Raw genomic sequence first — 19,839 nt, 5'->3', positions numbered from 1 at the left:
TCGTCCTCACAAGTACAGTGGCATGCCAATTTTCTGTCCTCACAAAGATCTTTTAACATGTACACACACACACACACACACACACACACACACACACACACACACACACACACACACACAAACATACAAAGAGGCACTAAACATCTACCTCAGGCTCTAACTAAAGAGTGCAGATTATTTGATTGCTTGGTTTTTAATTCTGAATTGAATTTTCAGCTGTATTTATAGATTCAAAGAGCATTCCTGTTTGAAATAATCCCACCATGATGTTATAATCCACACAGTATTTAATTCCATGTTTTTGATTTTTTTTTTTTTGTCAGCTGTTTGTAATAAAGATTTCAGATTTGATGTGTCCGAAATTTATTCTGTCCCTGATTGCTGATCCCATTCAGGGTTGCAGGAATGGGCGGAGAATATCTGTGTAAACCCCGGAGAGGTCCCCAGTATAGAATTGCTGTTTTATATGATTAATTAATATTCTTTTTGTAAAAGTACTTTCTGCTCATGTGAAATCACGTTAATGTCTAAAGAAAAAAACAACACAAAATGTTGTTTTTTCAGAGTTTTTCAGATGCAAACTTGCATACTACAGTGTGTATACACACTGAAAGGATTGCATTTTTTTGCAGCAACTTCATCCTCAAAAGACAAAAAATAAAGTCATCGAGCTATATTAATATAAATAATGTAATAATAATAATATAGAAAGAGTATTTTTACTCAGTTGTATATAGAATTTGTATTCTATTTTTATCCTATTGTATATTCTATTCTATTTTATTCTACTGTATATAGTATTTTATTTTATTCCATTCTATTCTGTACAGTTGTGTACAGTATATTATTTGTATTGTTTTCTAATTTTTGCTATATAACTTTTGCACTGTCCACTTTCTGCTGTGTCAAAACAAATTTCCCACGTGTGGGACTAATAAAGGTTATCTTATCTTATCTTATAAGTTGGTCATAATGTCTAAACAAAAAAAGGAAGAATGTGGAGATTCCTATTTCATCAAGAAGTTCATGTTTGGGTGTGTAAGTACGTAACACGATAAATTCGCATTTGAAAAACACACTCGGTATGTAAAGAACAAAAACTTAAAAAAGTGGGAATTTTATGTGTTTTGAACAGAAGGAGGGTGAACTAAAGTTTGTGGTAGTTGAGATTTGGGCCTTAGAGCTACTAAAAAAGGACGTTGACAGAGTCTCTCAGAGTCAGCCACCAATGACCATTTTTAACATTCACTGTAACTATAATGAGTGATGTCTACGGCAAAAGTAATCTGAGTGACCATGCTGGCACAGAGCAGCATGATGTAATGACAAATATTTGTTCCAATTTTTAGCTGAGCTTATTATGCTTAATGTAGATGCTGCAGCCTATCAGTCTAAAGTAAATGTCAGCTATCTAAGCTCATGCTGAAATCTCTGACATTTGCTGGTGTAACTGCCTTGTTGATACAGACTGCTGACATGTAAAGTGGACGGTAATTTCAAGATTTAAGTAGACAAGGAAGTCTCCATGACTGAACAGTTATCCAGGTATGAAATGTTACATTTGCAATAGCTGCTACTCCGAAAAACAGCCGGCTCATCGGCTATCTGAGAGTCATCAGCTGAAATTACATGGATGTAATAAAAGAGGATGAAAACAAAATGTGTCCGAGAGAATTGATAACGTTATCAGTTCCGCCTGTTTCCAGACATGCAGCTGCATGTTGTTTATGATCCGTATGACTTCAGTTTACTTTTCACCAAAGAGATGCTGCATATCTAAAGCCATAGGCTGTAATTTTAAATGCAAGATAAGGTTGTCAATTTTGTTTTTTCCTGTGATAAATCTGGAAATTTCCATCTTTATCCAGTTGAAGATTTTGTCAGTAAAATTATCAAAATGATGGTTAAAAGGATTTTATAGCAACTAAGAGTATTTAGGTCCTAAAAAGATGAGAATTCTTCAGACTCTTGTGAATGTTGCCAGTTTAATAATCACTTAAGAGCTAACTGCACTACTTGTGTAATAACAGTGGCAGCACTTCAGCTCATTAACTGACTGTGTGGTCACTGTAACTGAAGACTGCTACATGTTCTGGTTGTAAATGGACCTGTTCTTATGTAGCGCTTTTGTGCTGTACATTCAACTTGTACATTCACCCAAGAACTTTTTTCTACGCTGTTTCTAAGTGCTTCCTATCTAACATTCACACATATTCATACTCCGATGGATGCATCGGAGAGCAACGTGTGGTTAGTATCTTGCCCGAGACATACAGACTGGGATCGATCACCTGAGCCCCACTACACAACACTGTTGTGTTATCCCAAGTTCTGTAGTGAAGTTTTGATGTAAAAAGCTAATGTCCTTTTGGTACAGCTGCTTTGTGTGAAAGGTAAAGTGTAAACACTGTATCACTGGTCGACCTCTTGACCTTGGTTGTATCACAGGGCCAACTAACAGAGACATACAACCATTCATAATCACATTTACATCAAGGGCCAGTTGATGGAAGGAAGCCTGAGTACACCACAAGAACCCACACTGATATAGGGAGAACAGGACCTTCTTGCTGTGAGGTGGTAGTGCTAGCTACTGCACACATGTCCCTCCTGCCAGGACCTACCTGTGGGACAACTGTTTGTGTAATACTAAGGTCTGCTCTGTAGTTTTCTGTGCTGCAGTTTCATCCATCCACCTTCTTTTGCCCATCCAATTCAAGAAGCTTATTAAGGCACAGGAAAGCATGCAAACTCGAAACAGAAGGGCCCCAGCTACATGGTGGATTTGAACCCAGGACCTAACCAGACCACTGTGATGTGCTCCAGAGTTTGTGAGTGAAATTCCAGTATTTTATCAGCATTTTGACAAATTATCAGTTAGTCTGATAACTTAGCACTCCACCCCGTCATCTAAATATGAACACTTCTGGCTAAAGAAACTGACATGGATGTTGGCAGAAATTATCAAAGTAAAAACATGGCTCCACAAACCACGGTGTGACATCAAAGTCATTTATAGAGAGCCAGGAGATTCCAGAGACTTCTATACTGACTTTCTAACAGGCTTCTCATCCCACGTCCTTGTGGGATTTCTCCAGGCTGTACACAGACAATGTCCTCTGTGAGTCTCTGTGGAATATCAGGCTTGCAGTAAGTGGGCATAAAGGGCGTAAATATTCGGTAATTATAGTCATTCTAATCTTGGGACTGGTCTGAACCCCTCCAGACTTATCAGGAGTGCACGTCAAAGTCTGTGAACTGAAGCACTGAACTTCCTGCCCCCTGCTATCACTGACCTCTGACCCCTCGTTTCACATGGAGCAACGGAATAAATATCCAAGTTATACATAAATGTTGTTGTGCTCACATTTCTCCCTCCTACAGTCATTCAGCACAGGGAGTACCAAAGAGAAGTACTGGCCTCACTCCTAAATATTTCAGGAATTACCCTGGTTTTTCATAATTTATCATAACTAATAAATATATGGTTAAAACCGATGACATAATAAACCTGATTTCCCCTTTACTGTCAGATGATATTTGTGATTTTTTTCCCTGCCAAAATATTATACAGATTAAGCAGATCAAATATGCATCAGAACTATAGCATAATTCAAATAATTAAATTAGACAAACAAAGAAAGCAAAAGTTTTGACTTGAACTTTATTAGCTCCGTGGCCTGTTCGTAGTCAGGCTTGAAGGAATTGGGTGAAATCACATTGAAGCCTGAGGTGCAAATATGGTACTTAAAAAAAGCATCATATTTAGTGATAATAATAATAATAATGTACTTCAGGGGTTACAAAGCCTATTAATCAATGCTTTATCCCTCAGAGAATCATTCACATGTGTTTTTGTAGTATATCTCGAGTTTCCCAGTTTATTTCACAGACTTGTTGTGGCCGTTTGTGGTCCTGCATGAGCTTCATCATTGGTGATTGGTTGCAAGAGTGCAGGGTTTAGTGTGTCTCTTCTAGAAGCAGAGGCTTGAGTCTGCACATTTGGTTGTGGGTCGCCTCTCTCTGTGACAGTTGCTCTGGCTGCCAATGAGCTGCCTGTAATGCAGGAAAACATGGCTACCAACTGCAGCCGCACTTCCCTTTGCCAAATGGCATACACTATAGGGTTGATTAGTGAGTTGGAGAGTCCCAGCAGCCATATATGATTCTCAATCACAGCTTTGAGAGCACAGCTTTTACAAAGAATGTGCACTATGGACACCACAAAGAAGGGGCACCAGAGGACTAAGAAGCAGCCCACGAGCACCGCCACCGTCCTCAGGGCCTTGACGTGACTCCAGTAACTGATCCTCAGATATGAATGGTGAGGCTGATGCTGGCTATGTTGCCTGTGGTGGTCACCGTTCCAGGAGCTTGCTTGCCTGACACGGCAGATCTGCTTCTGGTGGTTGCTGGCGATCTTCAGGATATCCAGGTAGATGTAGATGAAGATGGCGAGCACTGGGAAAAAGACGACGCTGAGGAAAATGACGATGGCCACATTGTGAATCACAGAGAAGAAGGCACAGAAGCCATCATAGCTTGATTCCACCTGCAGCTGCCGCACCATAACTGAGGACAAGAGGACATGAGGTGTTTTTTTAATATATTCTTTATATATTGATATGCTCAGATTACAAATCAAACAATGCAAAAACTTCATACATTTTAGAAATAACAAGGTGACTGTAATAACTCATTTCCTTTCTTTTTATAGTATTGCAGCGTATCTTGACCCTGGAGACAACACTACACTGGCTCCAAGAAAATAGTGACTGTTTTGAAGGGAAAAATATATGTGCAGTACAATGAGTCTGCACTTTTTCTATGAAAAAGTATCCTCTATAAAAATACTTCAACCCTGCATTGCCTACATTTGTTGAGTCTTTTTTTTTCTCCCTTTAACAGCACATAATTGCATTTCTTGGTGCATTACCTCCAAACGTAGGCCGGCTGAATGTAATGCAATAGAATGTAAAAGCCTTTGGCAGGGTTTTGCATCACATTAACTTTGTGTATTTGCATCAGGTTGATTGATCTGGCCAGTACAAACCCTTACATGCAGGTCCGCACCAGCCAGGGCCTTAATTAGGCATTCATCTAATTGGTATTCCTTAAGCTATCTGTTCAAAACAACACTAGCAGTGTTAAAAGATGGGTAGAAAAACAGTATTTAAGGGCTCATACTAAAAAATTAGGTACTTAGCACCGCACCAGGAGTACAAACAACCAGGTCACAAGCCAGTGTAATCCCAGTGCCGATCCCATGCCAGGGTAAATGTGGAGGGTTGTGTCAGGAAGAGCATCGGGCATAAGATCTTGGTCAAATCAAGCATGCAAATCATTCAGAATGAGATTTCCACAAATCGGTCAGGACTTGGATTAATAACTGCCTCTGGTGCTGTTGTGTGTGCAGGAGACCAGGTGAATTAGAAGCAAAGAGAGTGGTGGAAAAAAGAAAGTAAAAGGCTTAAATGAGTTGAGACTTGACCTCAAGGAAGGAAAAAAATGGCTTCCATTGATTCTCTGGAGAGATTCATCAAGCTGCAAAGGACGTGTAACAGGTTAGTGTGGTTAAGAATAGAGATAAACTTGCTAACAAGTAAAGAGAGTGTGTTGAGAAAATAGAAGGCTCGTTTCTGATGAATGAAAGAGTGGATGATGGATGGAGGAGTTAATGAATCAGGAAGTGCAAAGGACTGCTAAGGAGAAATTCTGGGAAGAGAAGGTGGTAAGGAAAGGTCAGTGGTGCAGGAGGAAAGGAGGAGGAGGCTTCAGAGGAGGCTCATGGATGTAGTGATGGAGGACATTCAGAGAGATGATCCACTGTGGCGACCATAAAGGCCCGAAGAAGAAGAAGACACGAGGAGAACATGCAGAAACAAAAGCTTGGACTGAGAGTTTCATATTAAGCAGTGACATCAGTTTTTGTTGCTTTTGCAGTTTAGATGAATGGAACACTTGCAAGAGGCCACTTATTAGATTTGCCATTGGAGAGGAATGAAACAATGGAGTTACATGATCTGTCTCACTGGACTGCAGCTGTTCAAATTTTACTGTGCATGCTTGTAGGCCTCTCATTACGGGAGTAAAACACCCTGAATACTCATATGATAGAAACGTATCGGTCAAAAGGAAGCCACACTCAAAAGTGCACACAGGCAATCTCAATGTGATCTGCAACATCCTGAAAAAGCCTTCCTCGAGGACTCTCGAGGTGAATACAAAGTACATTTGTGATTTGTGTTTCTCATCCGTAAAGTCCAGTGGTATATAATTTGAACTTACAGTTTTGGAGCAGTGACTAAATCTGGGCCTTTTCTTTTCCAGGTAGAAATTTCAAAGAGGAGCATTTGAACTCTTAGGTCAAATCCAGAGTCTAAACCTTGTATAGCCCCTTCTTACATATGCCTTTAGATTACATAAAAGCACAGTTCTCTGCATATTTCAACACACTGATTGATCATTTCTGTTTCTCACCTGGCATGAATCCCATGGTGAGTGAAATGATCCACAGAACCAGCAAGGCTCCAGCTGCCGTCCCCTTCCCAGACAGCAGCGAGTATCGCAGGGGTATCTTGATGGCAGCATAGCGGTCCAGTGAGATGAGAAACATGGACATGATGGATGCTATGCAGGGTGATATCACAAATGCCATTCGCAGCAGGCAGCGGGTCTTGTCCTGGCCAGTGGAAGGCGTAGTGTTTGAGGGACGATCAGCAAGACTGACATTCCTGCTGAGGTCTTCTGTGGCCAGGCCAGTGATGGCTACGCCAACCAGACTGTCAGCGAGTGCCAAGTTGAGGACAAAGCACCAGCTCTGGCTACACTTCTTGAGGAGTAGCTTAAGTAAAGCAGCTGCCACGAGCAGGTTTGTGGAGATGATGAGGGAAGAGGCGACGCTGAGCATCATACCCATCACCCAAGGGGAGTGGCCAAAGGAGGTCACTGTGGGTTGGTTGGAGCCTATGTTGTCAGGAGTCATCCTAAAAGGCGCTAAGACGTATGCTTGTCCGGTTAAATTCACAAAGCCAGTGTATAGCTGCAATGGGCCAATATTGTTGTGATCACAATCAGAGATTTAACTCTTACAGTCATTGTACGTCAAAACACAAAACGTGAATCTAGCAAAAAAAAAAAAAAATTCGCAAAGATCCTTAAAAACAAGTTTTGAACTTTTTTTAGGCTGTTTAACGTACCAAATGAAACATCAGATATCACAGTACTCAGTCCAGTGGCTAAAAATGTGACTAAACTGAAGAAGCGTGCGTTCAATCACCGCAAGCAGAAGAATCTTCTCAACAATTCCCCATTAAATGAATCTAGCTTGCAGTAAAGAACTTTAAGAGAGTTAGCTTGTTCTGAAAAGCATCCATTGGATCTCGGCAAACTCGGCTGTATCCTTAAAATCCTTTCAACTAATGGAAGGAGGACAGAAATGCAACAATATCAGCAGGTCTCTCTTATCCCCTCCCCTCTCACACACAGTCTGCAGACACACACACACACCATCGTAGAGAGCACATATATCCCCTTCACTGCTCATCCGCTGCTGCTGTTGCCTCTTTGTGGTTGAACCTTGTCCCAGCTTTCCCCTCTTCTCTCATTCTCTCTCTTCCATGCCGGAAGATTCCTACTTTCATAATCACTTTATTGTATTTATCATCTTTAATCGAGAGGGTTGTTTTTTTTAACTAGGGCAGGTTAGCACTAAAGCTTCCTTTTAGGGAAGACATAAATCATTTACAGTGGGTGAGTAACTAATAATAGTAAACCACCAAATAAGATTTAGCTTTTTAGTTCGACTGTGAGAAACATGTAAGAAGAGGCTGTGTAATACAGTCTTTTAACTCAACTTTAAACTATATATATCACTATTTATAGCAAAAAACAACTAAAGGAAAAACACACATCCTAGTAACTGTGCTTTCCCACCTTATCGCTACTTGTGAAGCACATTTGTCAAAGCTAAGCTAAGGTTTAAAACTTCTGTACTTCTGTAAATTTGTTGGCTCGGGTATTAGTACTATTGCTCACTATGTGGTTATTGGAGGAGTGGAGCCAGACTTGGTGCCAACCTAAATAACTAATACAATGGAATTAAATTAAATGCTCAATCACTTGCCAAAAGCAGAGAGTTTCTAAGACTTGGTTTCATACAGATGTTCTCTGCCTATGACTTCCAAACATGAACAAGAGGAACACACATTACTGGTTGTTGCACATATTTTTGGCACTGCCCTCTGGTGACAGCAAACAGCTACATTTTGTAGCACATGCCGGAACTGGAGTTACATCAAATAACTATTATTTTGCTACAGCGCTTTTTCAGAAACAAAATCTTAAAGTATGGAAACTTTTCATGGGTGGAAAAGAAAACATTTATTGGGGCATCTACCAGACAAATTTTGGGCTTAACATCTGTAAATCAGTGTAGATAATTTTGACAATATTGAGGGAAAAATGAGGTGCAAAAAACAAAAACAAGGTTGGGGTTTTTTTGGCAGAGGAAACGAGCTTCCACCTAAAACAGACCCTTAAAAGTTCCCATAAATTTGAACAATTTAACTGTAACTATAGATATCATAGGTATGTAAAAATGCTAATATTCCTAACATATTTATAATGAAACTTTCTACCACATAAAATGGTAAATATCTTTCCTATTTTAATAAATGAATGTGTTGTTTTGCTGAGCACCTGGGGTGTTTTTCCCTTTTGGTGATAGTGTTACAGAGAGTAAAAGGATGCACATGTGGAAATTAACTGTGAGCAACATTAATAAAACAAAACAAACCACATAAAGTAGATATTTACTTTTCAGTTAAAATGTAAGCAAAACAATGGTTTGGATTATGTTGATTCATCCAGTTTGCTCCTCCATAAAAAAGCCAGCAGCATACATTATATTACATTTCAGAGTACTGTGATAGCATATTATCACCACATGTATCCAAGCAAATTTTGCCCTGTGGACTGCAGGTTTATTGTTTGAGTGTCCAGAAGTGCAATAACACGGGGACGTGTGACAGCGGAGCTGAAAAGAGACACATTTTCAGACTTTTGTGTTAAGAATTAAGCTGTTGTTTTTTTCTGTTGATCATTACCTGTGACGCGGTAACATTAAAAGCAGAAGCAGCTAATGTGCAGTGCTGAATGGGCTTAGTTGAACTCCAACCCTGCTGGCTAGCATCCTATTTTGGCTCCAGAGTCCCCAGGAGAGACATCTGGCTTGATGGGACAATTTTCCACTAGGATTCACACACAAATAGATCAGACTAATGATGCTTTCTCTCTGCACACACTTCAAACAGTACCTGGCATCACACCAGCTTCTAAAACCTGCAAATGGCAGCTATATCCAGCTGAAGAAAAATATCACTATAATGCGATCAAATCTTATCAAAATATGGTAATGATTAGCTTCATAGTCTGTTTACCTGTTACCCATGCTTAATGTGTAACAGGCTTCATGTTTTTAATAAAGTACTGCCAAAAAGGCACATTTCCTTAATGATTATTATTATTTTTAAATATATTAACGTTAGATTTTATATATTTCAGCTGTGTTTAATCAAAGTTATTGCTGCATGTTTATTGAGGGTGCAGAATCATATTTTTGAGTGTAGAAGTGTAGAAGTTATCACTTTTAAGTTTGCAGCTGAGTTCAGTGTGACTCACATATATATACATATATATATAAAAGTCTACATTTTCAGATGTGCTGATGAGAGTTTTCATTAAATAATGCTTCATTTTTCACAATGCAGTGATTTTGAAAGCAGGCACTGTACGCATTAAAAGTTCTGGAGACGAGAGGTGTAAGTGACTCAGCTGCAGACTTGCAGTTAGCATCAGAATTTGCAGGAGCTTTTAGATATATAGAAAGACTGGATAGAAAGGTTCAGTGTACAATGATATGTCCAAATCACATTCATTAGTCATTTTGTTTATTGAAAATTTATTAGTGCAACTTAAATGTTAAGTTAGGCAAATTTATTTTCACATTCATTCAGTCCAATCTCCTCCTTATGGGGTGATCTTATGGTACTTTTGTTCCCAAGATTCAAAGAGTCATAGATTTATACATATAAACAAATAATGTTTAATGAAAAACAAGTCACAGTGTCATGATGATAAACTAGCACAGCCTGTTCCATGATACGTTCAGGTTTTACTTCTTCTTCTTCTCCCCTATCTGTCTCCATAAATGCCTTACTAAGCTGCATTCACTCACTTTTGTTCATACATTGCTTGTGCTTTGCGTTTCGCTCTGTCTCAGCGAATATGCAGAACATATTATTACCTAATAGAAGAGAATAAATTTGAAAGGTTCTTGAAAAACAAAAAGAAGATGGGCATCAGTGTTTTCTTGATTGGAATGAAGTGGATAATCTATGTCGCCAATGTGCCTCTGCATCTCCGTGTGTGTCAGGGGCTCATGTGTCATTTTTGGTCATGCGTCAGGTTCATGTGTTTGTTGGTGTGATATGCTCCTGGTCCCTCGTTTCCCTGTGTAAACGTTTGTGTGTGTGTGTTGTGGTGTGTTAGTTTAGCTGCAACGCCAGGCCTGTAGAGTCTCCTGCCTTTGAGCCAGCCACACCTGGGATTAATCACTCACCTGTTGACGATCTGCCTAATCAAGGAGGCCTACTTAAGAGAACAGTGGAGTGGCAGTTGGGATTGTTATGCAGTTAGTTCTCAAACTCATATCACTGTGTTTTCATCTCCTGTTGGAATGGTTAGAGTGTTTTTTGTCAGCCGGTGGATGGGACTGTACTCACTGCGGCATCTCTTGTTTCTAGGTAGATTGCGGAAATGTGTGGTGGGAGCAGCACACTGTTGTACATAGGCACCAAGGAGGACAAAGCATCACCACGTATCAACGAGAAGAATCATGGCATCCAGATTAGGAACGCATGCACTGTGGATTATTGGCACTGTTTCATAGTTTCTTTTCATGGTAAACACGGTTTTTCCATTCAGAAAGTCATGCATTTGAGTCCTCCTTCAACCAACCCTGACAGTGCCAGAATATATGGATGGAATAAATCTTGTCTCCTTATGCAAAAAAAACAAAACAAAACAAAAAAACAATTACTGACATATTATCAGTCACCAGAAACAGCACCCCACTTGAGCTTTCACCTTACTCAACAGAGTTTTTAGAGAGGGAAAACATCAAAATAAAAAAAGTGACTCCATAGTTTATTTTTCACAACTGTGCAGTATTTGCTAGTATGCAAGTATTTGCTTCTTTGTTTGTCCACCAAGGGCCATGCATGTTTTTGGGGTGTGGGATGAAGGGGGGGTACCGTGCATGCAATGAAATATTTACATCAGCTGATCCATCCACCCCTTCGGTCTAGACTACAACAAGGTGACTGTTGGATAGATTGCAATGAAATTTTTAGTACAGAGTTTTACATTCAGCCTGTCTTGTAACACTTCAAACTATTTTTATTACTTTTTCTTGCAATTTTTTACAACTTTAGCACCAAAGACTTTTCAAGTCAGATTTTGTTTATGGTTTTTGCAAAACTAATCAAATTCCTTTTATACTGATGAGTACCCTGTGTTTTCTGCTAACAGGAAAATGTTGCTGTGACTTGGGAAAACTGGGAACCGGACAGGAGGCAACAGCCAATCAGATAAGAGGCACAAACTGAGAAGTAGGTTGATTGCCAGCAGGTGTGAAGACTGCTGCTGGGCTTCATTCTGCAGATTATTAGTTTGGTTTATTGGAGTTCTGGCTGGAAAACAAAGGACTTTGATAACTCTTAAGAAATAAGAAAGTTAAGTGTTTAATATACATTTTATTAATTATAATCAGTTAACCTACAATCTGTTGTGGCCTCTTTATTGAAGCTCCTGTTTTATCTATTGCATGTTACATTTGCATGCTGACATTCATATCCAGGAAGATGAAAATTAATGTTTGGTTAAGCTTCAGGGATAAAGGGATCTGTCCAGCTAGGGAGCATAAACCAGTATGAATCCACTTCACCTGCTTTTAATGTAAATGAAATTAATGACAGGTGTGCCACAGAAGCAACAAGAAGCCAACCCCCAAAAGGGGGAATGGTTTCACAAGCAGTGACCAAAGACCATTGCTCTTTTCTTATTCCTAGTGATTTTTTTTTCTTTCTAATTTTGCTTTTTGCTTGTGGCCTCGTCATTGTATAGCAGGCAATGAGTTTCAGACAGTTTTAATGAAAAAAAGCACGTTATTGATGACAAAAGAGAAAATAAACAAAGTCTAAGAAAAAGATGGGAATGGGGCAAGAAAGAATTAAATTGTGGGATCAAGGAAGACAGAACAAGGGCATACACAGTAAAAACAAAGAGAAAGGGGAGACTCAAACAATAAATACACAAGGCAACAAGGCTAGGCCTAGACCCATATCTGCTCTTATGTGCAAGGAAGAACATAGGCACACTGTCAGAGGCCTACAAAATGACCGGCAGTGGGCTACTCATGGGAATGTTTCTAACCAAACTGTAGGAAACTAACTGCATAAGCTTGGCTTGTGGTCCCAGCATCCTTTAGCGGGACCTTTGCATCATACTGGTCTGTGAGCAGCTTGTCTGGCATCAACCAGAGAACACCAGAACTGGCAGGTGTGCTCTCTTCACAGATGAGCGCATATTTACACTAAGTACATGTGACAGACATAAGAGCCCGTAGACACAGTTGCAAACCTCCTGCAGGATCAGAACAGAGAACCAATAGCAGTGCAGAGTTCCTAATGTGACACAATCACTGGGTCTATACTGTTTTGTTATCCTCAAAAGCCTCTGTTGATACTTCCAAGGCCGACAAATCAGTGATTCTAAAATCATCATCTTACAACTTCCATATGTCCAGTGTGAACAGTCTCATGTTATACATGACAAATGAAGCTAACAGAGAGATCAGGACAGGAATCCTGTAAAACTATTTATATGTACTCTGCAAAACCTGATTTGAATATGTCAGTCCAGCCTGATTGCTGTCACACCTCGTCTGTGAGCCCACACCAGCAGGACACAGGTTCAACTAGCTTAGTCCACAGCAACCTGAGGGGAAAGAATCTCTCTTTTATCACATGCAACCCTCCCTCTCAACACACTAAAATAGCTCCAACACACACACAATGTGAGAATGTTATTCACTCCTGCTAGACCTTTCAGGACCGTTCAAAAACAAAGCGTGGGTCAGCAGTAATTGTGCCCAGTGCCCAGCAGCCCTCCCGCCCAGGGAGCTCTGATTGTGTTTATACTCCTACAGTCACAGCGAGGGATTTTCTCCATCTGGGGTTTGATTTGAAGGAGTTTCAGAGTTTTTTTTGTTTTCAACCAAAGCAAGGATTTTCTAAATTTTGGAATATCAGTCTGTCAGTAAAGATTTCTTCTGAGAACAACTCTTAAGGTTAGGATGGTGTTGTGTGAGTGATGCTGTCAGGATGATGGAGGACAGGGGATTTTGGGCTAATACACAACAGTGTGACCTTCAGTAGACTTTGAATTCCTGCATTAAGCTCATGATATAACATTTGTCACATATATTTTTTCACACTCCCTCCATCATTTAATATTTATTTATTTATTTTTATTTATTTATTTATTTATTTATTGTCATTGTCAGAGAACAATGAAATTGCATTTGGGGCTTCCGTACAACCCGTAATACGTGAATGAATTATAGAATGTAGCATTCAAGATTAGATATTTGAACAGGTTTTACAAGCTTAGAGTCTCTAAAGAAGAAACACTTTATAATGTAATAATAATAATAATGTTACTTTTTTTGTTGCAATTTTTAACCCCGTGTGTAAACAGCATATTGGAGGTGAATGCCAAGTTTTCAAGTGTTACCTGTTGCTTCTGTGTTTTGCCAGACTGAAGATGTCTTTAAAGAGGCGCCTGCTGTCCATGTTGTTGTGCTGTGTTTACTGCGTGGCCTCGCTCTTCTGCCTCCATCCAAACCGCAACAACTGCTTCTCTGCCGGAGCTCGGTAAGTCTGCGTTTTCATATAGATCAGGGGTCGGCAACCTGTGGCTCCGGAGCCGCATGCGGCTCTTTAGTCCTTTTAGTGCGGCTCTGCGTGGTTTGGGAAAATAATTATTTTTTTTTTTAATAAGTAAGTAGCTGAAGTGTATTTTATTTCTGTTAGTACTTTTTTAACTTGTAGTTCTAAACTGGAAGATTATTGTGATATTGAAATATAAATATAAAATTATATTCTATTATTTTTTTTGATCGCTCAAAATAAGCGTCACACTTGCGGAAGCCGATATACCCACCGAAACGCCGTGCATTTATCGAGACTTTCAACCCCAGGTAAGACAATTCTGGATGTTCGGATCCACATTATGTCAGCAGCTGTTCTCCACCGTGAACTATGTTAAAAACAAACACCGCTCACGCCTCACAGACGACAGCTTACAGTTCTGCGTAAAGATGAAAGTGACTTCGTACAGCCCCGATTTGCAGACGCTGTGCGCAGAGGTTCAGGAGCAGAAGTCCCGTTGTAAACATATCACGGCAGACCCGACGATGTTTCCATGAACATGCTTTTCAGCATCTCTTTATTGACTACTTTTCACACACGGTTGCTGTATGTATATTCAATTCAATTCAATTCAATTCAATTTTATTTAGATAGCTCCAAATCACAACAAAAGTCGCCTCAAGGCGCTTCATAGATACAGAGAAAAACCCAACAATCATATGACCCCCGATGAGCAAGCACTTTGGCGACAGTGGGAAGGAAAAACTCCCTTTTAACAGGAAGAAACCTCCAGCAGAACCAGGCTCAGGGAGGGGCGGGGCCATCTGCTGCGACTGCTTGGGGTGAGAGAAGGAAGACAGGATAGAAGACATGCTATGGAAGAGAGACAGAGGTTAATAACAGATATGATTCAATGCAGAGAGGTCTATTAACACATAGTGAGTGAGAAAGGTGACTGGAAAGGAAAAACTCAATGCATCATGGGAATCCCCGGCAGCCTACGTCTATTGCAGCATAACTAAGGGAGGATTCAGGGTCACCTGGTCCAGCCCTAACTATATGCTTTAGCAAAAAGGAAAGTTTTAAGCCTAATCTTAAAAGTAGAGATAGTGTCTGTCTCCCGAATCCAAACTGGAAGCTGGTTCCACAGAAGAGGGGCCTGAAAACTGAAGGCTCTGCCTCCCATTCTACTTTTAAATACTCTAGGAACAACAAGTAGGCCTGCAGAGCGAGAGCGAAGTGCTCTAATAGGGTGATATGGTACTACAAGGTCATTACAATAAGATGGGGCCTGATTATTTAAGACCTTGTATGTGAGGAGCAGGATTTTGAATTCAATTCTGGATTTAACAGGAAACCAGTGAAGGGAAGCCAAAACAGGAGAAATATGCTCTCTCTATACAGAGAGAGCATATTTACAGCCGGTATATATACAGCCGGTGTTAAAGCGCACAGCCCAATACATACCAACACAACAGCATAGATAACACAGACGTTAAGGCGACAAGGCGCCTTAACGTCTGTGCTAATTATTCCCAATCATTTTTTTAAAAGTCAAGTCAAGGCTCCAAAAGCCCAAAGGCGATATAAGGGTGGCGGCTCACAACAGTTTTTGTTTCCTACATGGATTATTTTAGTTCAGCTGGGTGTCTTTCCTTTTGTTATATTTCTTTAAGAGTTCAAAATGTGTTAATTACATAAATAAAATGTAATTTTCTCTGTACTTCATGGATTTAAGCAACACACCTTAATTGTTTACACAAAGCATAAAGGTAAAAAAACAATATATACAGTGTTATCTTCATTTTAGATGTCAAAAAGTATTTGCGGCTCCCAGTGTTTTCTTTTGCGTGGAAATCGCGTCCAAATGGCTCTTTGGGTGTTAAAGGTTGCTGACCCCTGATATAGATGAAAAACAGCGGAGTAACCTCATACATATTTTTTTAAATAATGTTTTTAATCATGTTTATGGCTTTACAACAACCAGACAGTAGCTAAATGACAGGAAATGAGGGAGAGGAATGCAATTAAAAGTTCAAGCTTTACATATTAATCATTATGTCAAAGGATTTTGCTTAATCTTTGATTCACCCCTTATAGCCTGTGCTAGAAGCAGCTAAGCTGTAGGCTCAGTTTCTAATCCAGACTAATCTCTAAAGAAACACACAAAAAAGTAAATAAGTAATCTTCACTCCACTGTGGGTCTGAATAAAATAGTTGCTTAAGCTATAAACTGCCTTCATGCTGGACTGCTAAAGGAAGGGGGGGAATAAGGCAAAGGAAAGACAAAGACGCTTGGTGGTCCGCAGGATTGCATCAGTGAGTATCCATAAAACATACACTCACTGTTTACTCACTGCTCATCACTGCAAATATTTGATCGCCCAATCACATAGTAGCAGCATTCTGCGCACAGTAAAATGGAGACAAAAGGTGATTTAAGTCACTCTGAAGGTGAATGATATGGTTGCTGCTGTCAGACTATTTCAGAAACTACTGATCCACTGGGATTTTAACTCAAAACCGTGTCTAGACTTTACAGAGAATGGTCTGAAAAAGCAGGGGTAAATGCCTTGTTGATATCAGACAGAGGAAAAGGCCAGACTGCTACAAGCTGATTGGGAGGCAACAGTAACGTGACTAACTACTCATCACAACAAAGGTTTGCAAAGCATCCCGAAAGGCACAACACTTTGAATCTTGAAGCAGCAGAAGATGAAAAATGTTGCCTGGTCTGATGAGTCTAAATATCTGTGACATTCAGATGGTATCGTTAGAATTTTGTTAACAACTATGCTCAATCATCCAGGTAAGGAAATCACAAAAGGTTGATTCTGTTGATCTGGACGTAGCGGTTTCAGTAGGAAAACGTTTCGTCACTCATCCATGTGACTTCTTCAGTCTCTGCTGACTGCAGGTTTCCAACCTTATAAACTACATTTGCATAATGACTGAAACCAGCCCACTGACTAGCAATGCACTGTGAGGTCAGTGTCATGATAATTAATATGCAAATTGTAAACCGTGTTTTATACATCGAGGAAACCAAACTACCTCTGGCTAAGCGGATAGCAGAACACAGAAGAGCTACCTCGTCAGGCCAGGACTCTGCAGTCTATTTACATCTACAGGGCAGTGGACACTCTTTCAGTGGTGAGGATGTGCACATCCTGGACAGGGAGGAACGCTGGTTTGAGCGGACAGTCAAGGAGGCCATTTACGTGAAAAGGGAAAGACCATCTCTGAATCGAGGAGGGGGCCAAAGGGTACATCTTTCACCATCCTACAATGGTGTGATTGCAGCCAACTCTCTGTGAATGGTACTCGTGACTACTGATCAGTGGTCACTGGTCATGACAATTTGTATATCTATTTAAAAATCACACAGATGTTCAGATGGTAGATCTGAAAGAGCAGCACAGGTCACCAGTATGTACGACGTAGTGTTAAAGAAGTGAATCTACACTAAATTTTGGAGCGATTCTCTCTCCATCCTGTTTTTTTTTTTTTCAAACTCAGTCTTTTCTCCTTTAGGAATCTGGTGTCAGTTGTCCAACAGCTTTACCAGCGAGCCATTCGGCTGCTGCGCACCACTCTGTGATTCCACACCACTTCCTGTGCCTGAACAAGTAAGGCTGGATTTCATCAAGAATGCCCTCTAGAAGAAGAAACAGAGGAAATGCATCCCTAAACTTTCGGACTGCAGAGTTTCCATTCACTCAGTTTCCCTTGAATTTGGCTCCAACTGCCCGTTTTTGTTTATTATTGATATTTTCCAACTATATTTTAAATGTAGAGGAGAAGAATACCTAGCCAATGTATATTTTTCTACTGATGAAGTTTAGCATTGTGGATATTTGCTGTTTGACATGTGAGTGATGTGGAAAGGACATCAGCAGTCCTCTTTTAAAAGCATTTAAGGGGTTTACTGCAGTTTTTTTTATTTACATAAAAGAATCTGGGTAGCCGAAAATTTGCTGATTTAAATTCCGGGAGGCTCTGTGAGTTGTAATGTTTGAAATGCAAGCGCAAACTTTCTTCCCTCTGCTAATAACTACCAAAGAGCTGTTTTTGTGTTCTGTTTCTACTGTATCCTGTGATGTAAGTGCTGTCTTCACAGGTTCAAAATGCAGGAAAATCCACAAGAAACAGAGGAGCATGATGCTCCTGAAAAGGAAAGAGAATGATAAAAACAAGACAGTAGATCATAATCAAAACCCAGTGAATGCAACCTGGACTAACTACTAAAGCTTAAACACTGCAGTAACACTTGGCTCATTCATTGCAAATATGTGCCACGGTTGTACAAGAAACATAAGCCTTAGACATGTTAGCTGAACCATGTTGCCCTTATGCCCTTTACTCCTATTACATAAGTGAAACTGTAGATCAACATTTCATCATATGAAAAATTTCAGGTGTCATATTTTGAAAGGTAATGTCATTTGTGCACAGCATTTTTATTTGTGTCCCTAATGGAAGTATGTTTTCATGCTGTGCAGCTACCTGATGAGCAACTCTCAGGTGCTTAAAGCACCAAACAGATGCAGTTTGAGGGGGGTGGGTACTTTTTTTTAATGCTAAAGTAATGGGAGTGAATTTATTTTGTAACACTTGCAGGTAGTGAAGGTAGTTAGGTTGCATGGGTAAGTTTAAATACAACGGGTCAACCATGCAAACCAACAGCCATTAGACAATGCACAAGAGAGGTGAGGAAGAGAGCACAGGCAGAGTCGAGGAGGTGGGCGTAGATGACTGTCAGGGGTGATTTTTGGCTAAAGGATAGCAAAAAGAGTGAAAGGGAAGGTTTACAAGATGGTAGTGAGGCCTACTCTGATGTACAGTTTTGAAATGGTAGCACTGCCGGGAGGCAGAGCTGAAGATTTACATCAGGAATGAAAGGATTAGAAATGAGTAAATCAGAGTGACAGCTCAGACAAAGTTACAAAGAGAAGGCTGAGATGGTTTGGACATGTACAGAGGAGGGATAGTGCAAGTACTGGACAAAGGATGTTGAATATGGAGCTGCCAGGCAGGAGGGAAATAAGACTGCAGAGGAGGTAGTGAAGGCGGACGTGTAGAGGGTTGGCGTCAAAGACGAGGATATGGATTAGGTGAGATGGGGGCAGATGATCTGATATGTCAACCTCAAGCTGCTTCTTCTGGAGCAGCCAGAAGAAGAAGAAAACAAACACTTTAGCATTAGAGCAGTTAGGTGTGAAAGAATCCAACAGGAAATCATAATAAAATAAGAAAGAAAACTTTGCATCGTATGTAAAATCAATTTCATTAAGAAATCGGAAAAAAATAAAAACTTGGGTTGTTTCAAGTTGCCGATTTTATGTTTTATTGAGAATGGAGTCTCTCATCTGTTGCAAACACGCAAGAAAAAAAAAAAGCCGAATATGTGTTGCCATACAACTGAGAGCACAAAGATAAAGGAGTAAGGGTTCATTAAAGAAATATGATGATGAAAACGCTAGGGTGTGATTAAATATATCACAGTTTGAATGCTGTGGATGGATTTTAATTTAATGTGCTACCTGAAAAGATATTAGAAAACTATGTACTTTTCTTACTTTTGTATGACTGCGTGTTTCACACTGTTCAGGGGAAGACCTGTTCCACAGTACAACTCCAATAAAACAAATTCAGCTTTCCTGAAGATCTATCAGCTGTGGTGGTTAATTATATATTTGTATAGATGAACACCCAATAAACATTTAGAAATAAGTGCAACAACAGTAAACCATCAGTAGCCTAGCTAAATCACTAGTTTAAAATTGTTTATTCCATGAAACTTTATTTTAAGATCACTGTTTTCATTTTTAGCCACCTGAAATTA

The 19,839-nt window shown here is 39.9% G+C and overlaps 1 protein-coding gene and 1 long non-coding RNA gene across 2 annotated transcripts; one reads left to right on the top strand and one right to left on the bottom strand.

The window, feature by feature from the left end:
- Positions 1 to 3,886: 3,886 nt before the first annotated feature.
- gpr119 (G protein-coupled receptor 119) lies at positions 3,887 to 6,985 on the bottom strand. Its single transcript, XM_086307447.1, has 2 exons — positions 6,481 to 6,985; positions 3,887 to 4,572 (listed from the first exon to the last, which is right to left on the bottom strand). The coding sequence occupies exons 1-2, from the start codon at positions 6,983 to 6,985 to the stop codon at positions 3,887 to 3,889; spliced, it is 1,191 nt and encodes a 396-aa protein (XP_086163573.1).
- A 6,030-nt stretch (positions 6,986 to 13,015) lies between these two features.
- On the top strand, positions 13,016 to 19,627 carry LOC147320367 (uncharacterized). The gene is made up of 3 exons (XR_015131148.1): positions 13,016 to 13,411; positions 13,881 to 13,997; positions 17,529 to 19,627. It is a non-coding gene; the product is annotated as an uncharacterized LOC147320367 (long non-coding RNA).
- Positions 19,628 to 19,839: the final 212 nt, after the last annotated feature.

The sequence above is a fragment of the Aulonocara sp. 'chitande type north' Nkhata Bay genome, linkage group LG10 (assembly GCF_057382095.1).
Source record: "Aulonocara sp. 'chitande type north' Nkhata Bay isolate Kocher_YH1m ecotype deep benthic linkage group LG10, A_spYH_male_GT1.1, whole genome shotgun sequence".
In the NCBI taxonomy this organism is placed as follows: Eukaryota; Metazoa; Chordata; class Actinopteri; order Cichliformes; family Cichlidae; genus Aulonocara; species Aulonocara sp. 'chitande type north' Nkhata Bay.
Note: the sequence above shows the minus strand (reverse complement) of the source record. Positions and strands in the feature narration are given on the sequence as shown.

Coding starts and splice junctions, on each gene's coding strand:
- gpr119 (XM_086307447.1), bottom strand. CDS start 6,985: ATGACTCCTGACAACATAGGCTCCAACCAACCCACAGTGACCTCCTTT. Junction 4,573..6,480: donor CACCATGGGATTCATGCCAG/GTGAGAAACAGA, acceptor TCTTGTCCTCAG/TTATGGTGCGGCAGCTGCAG.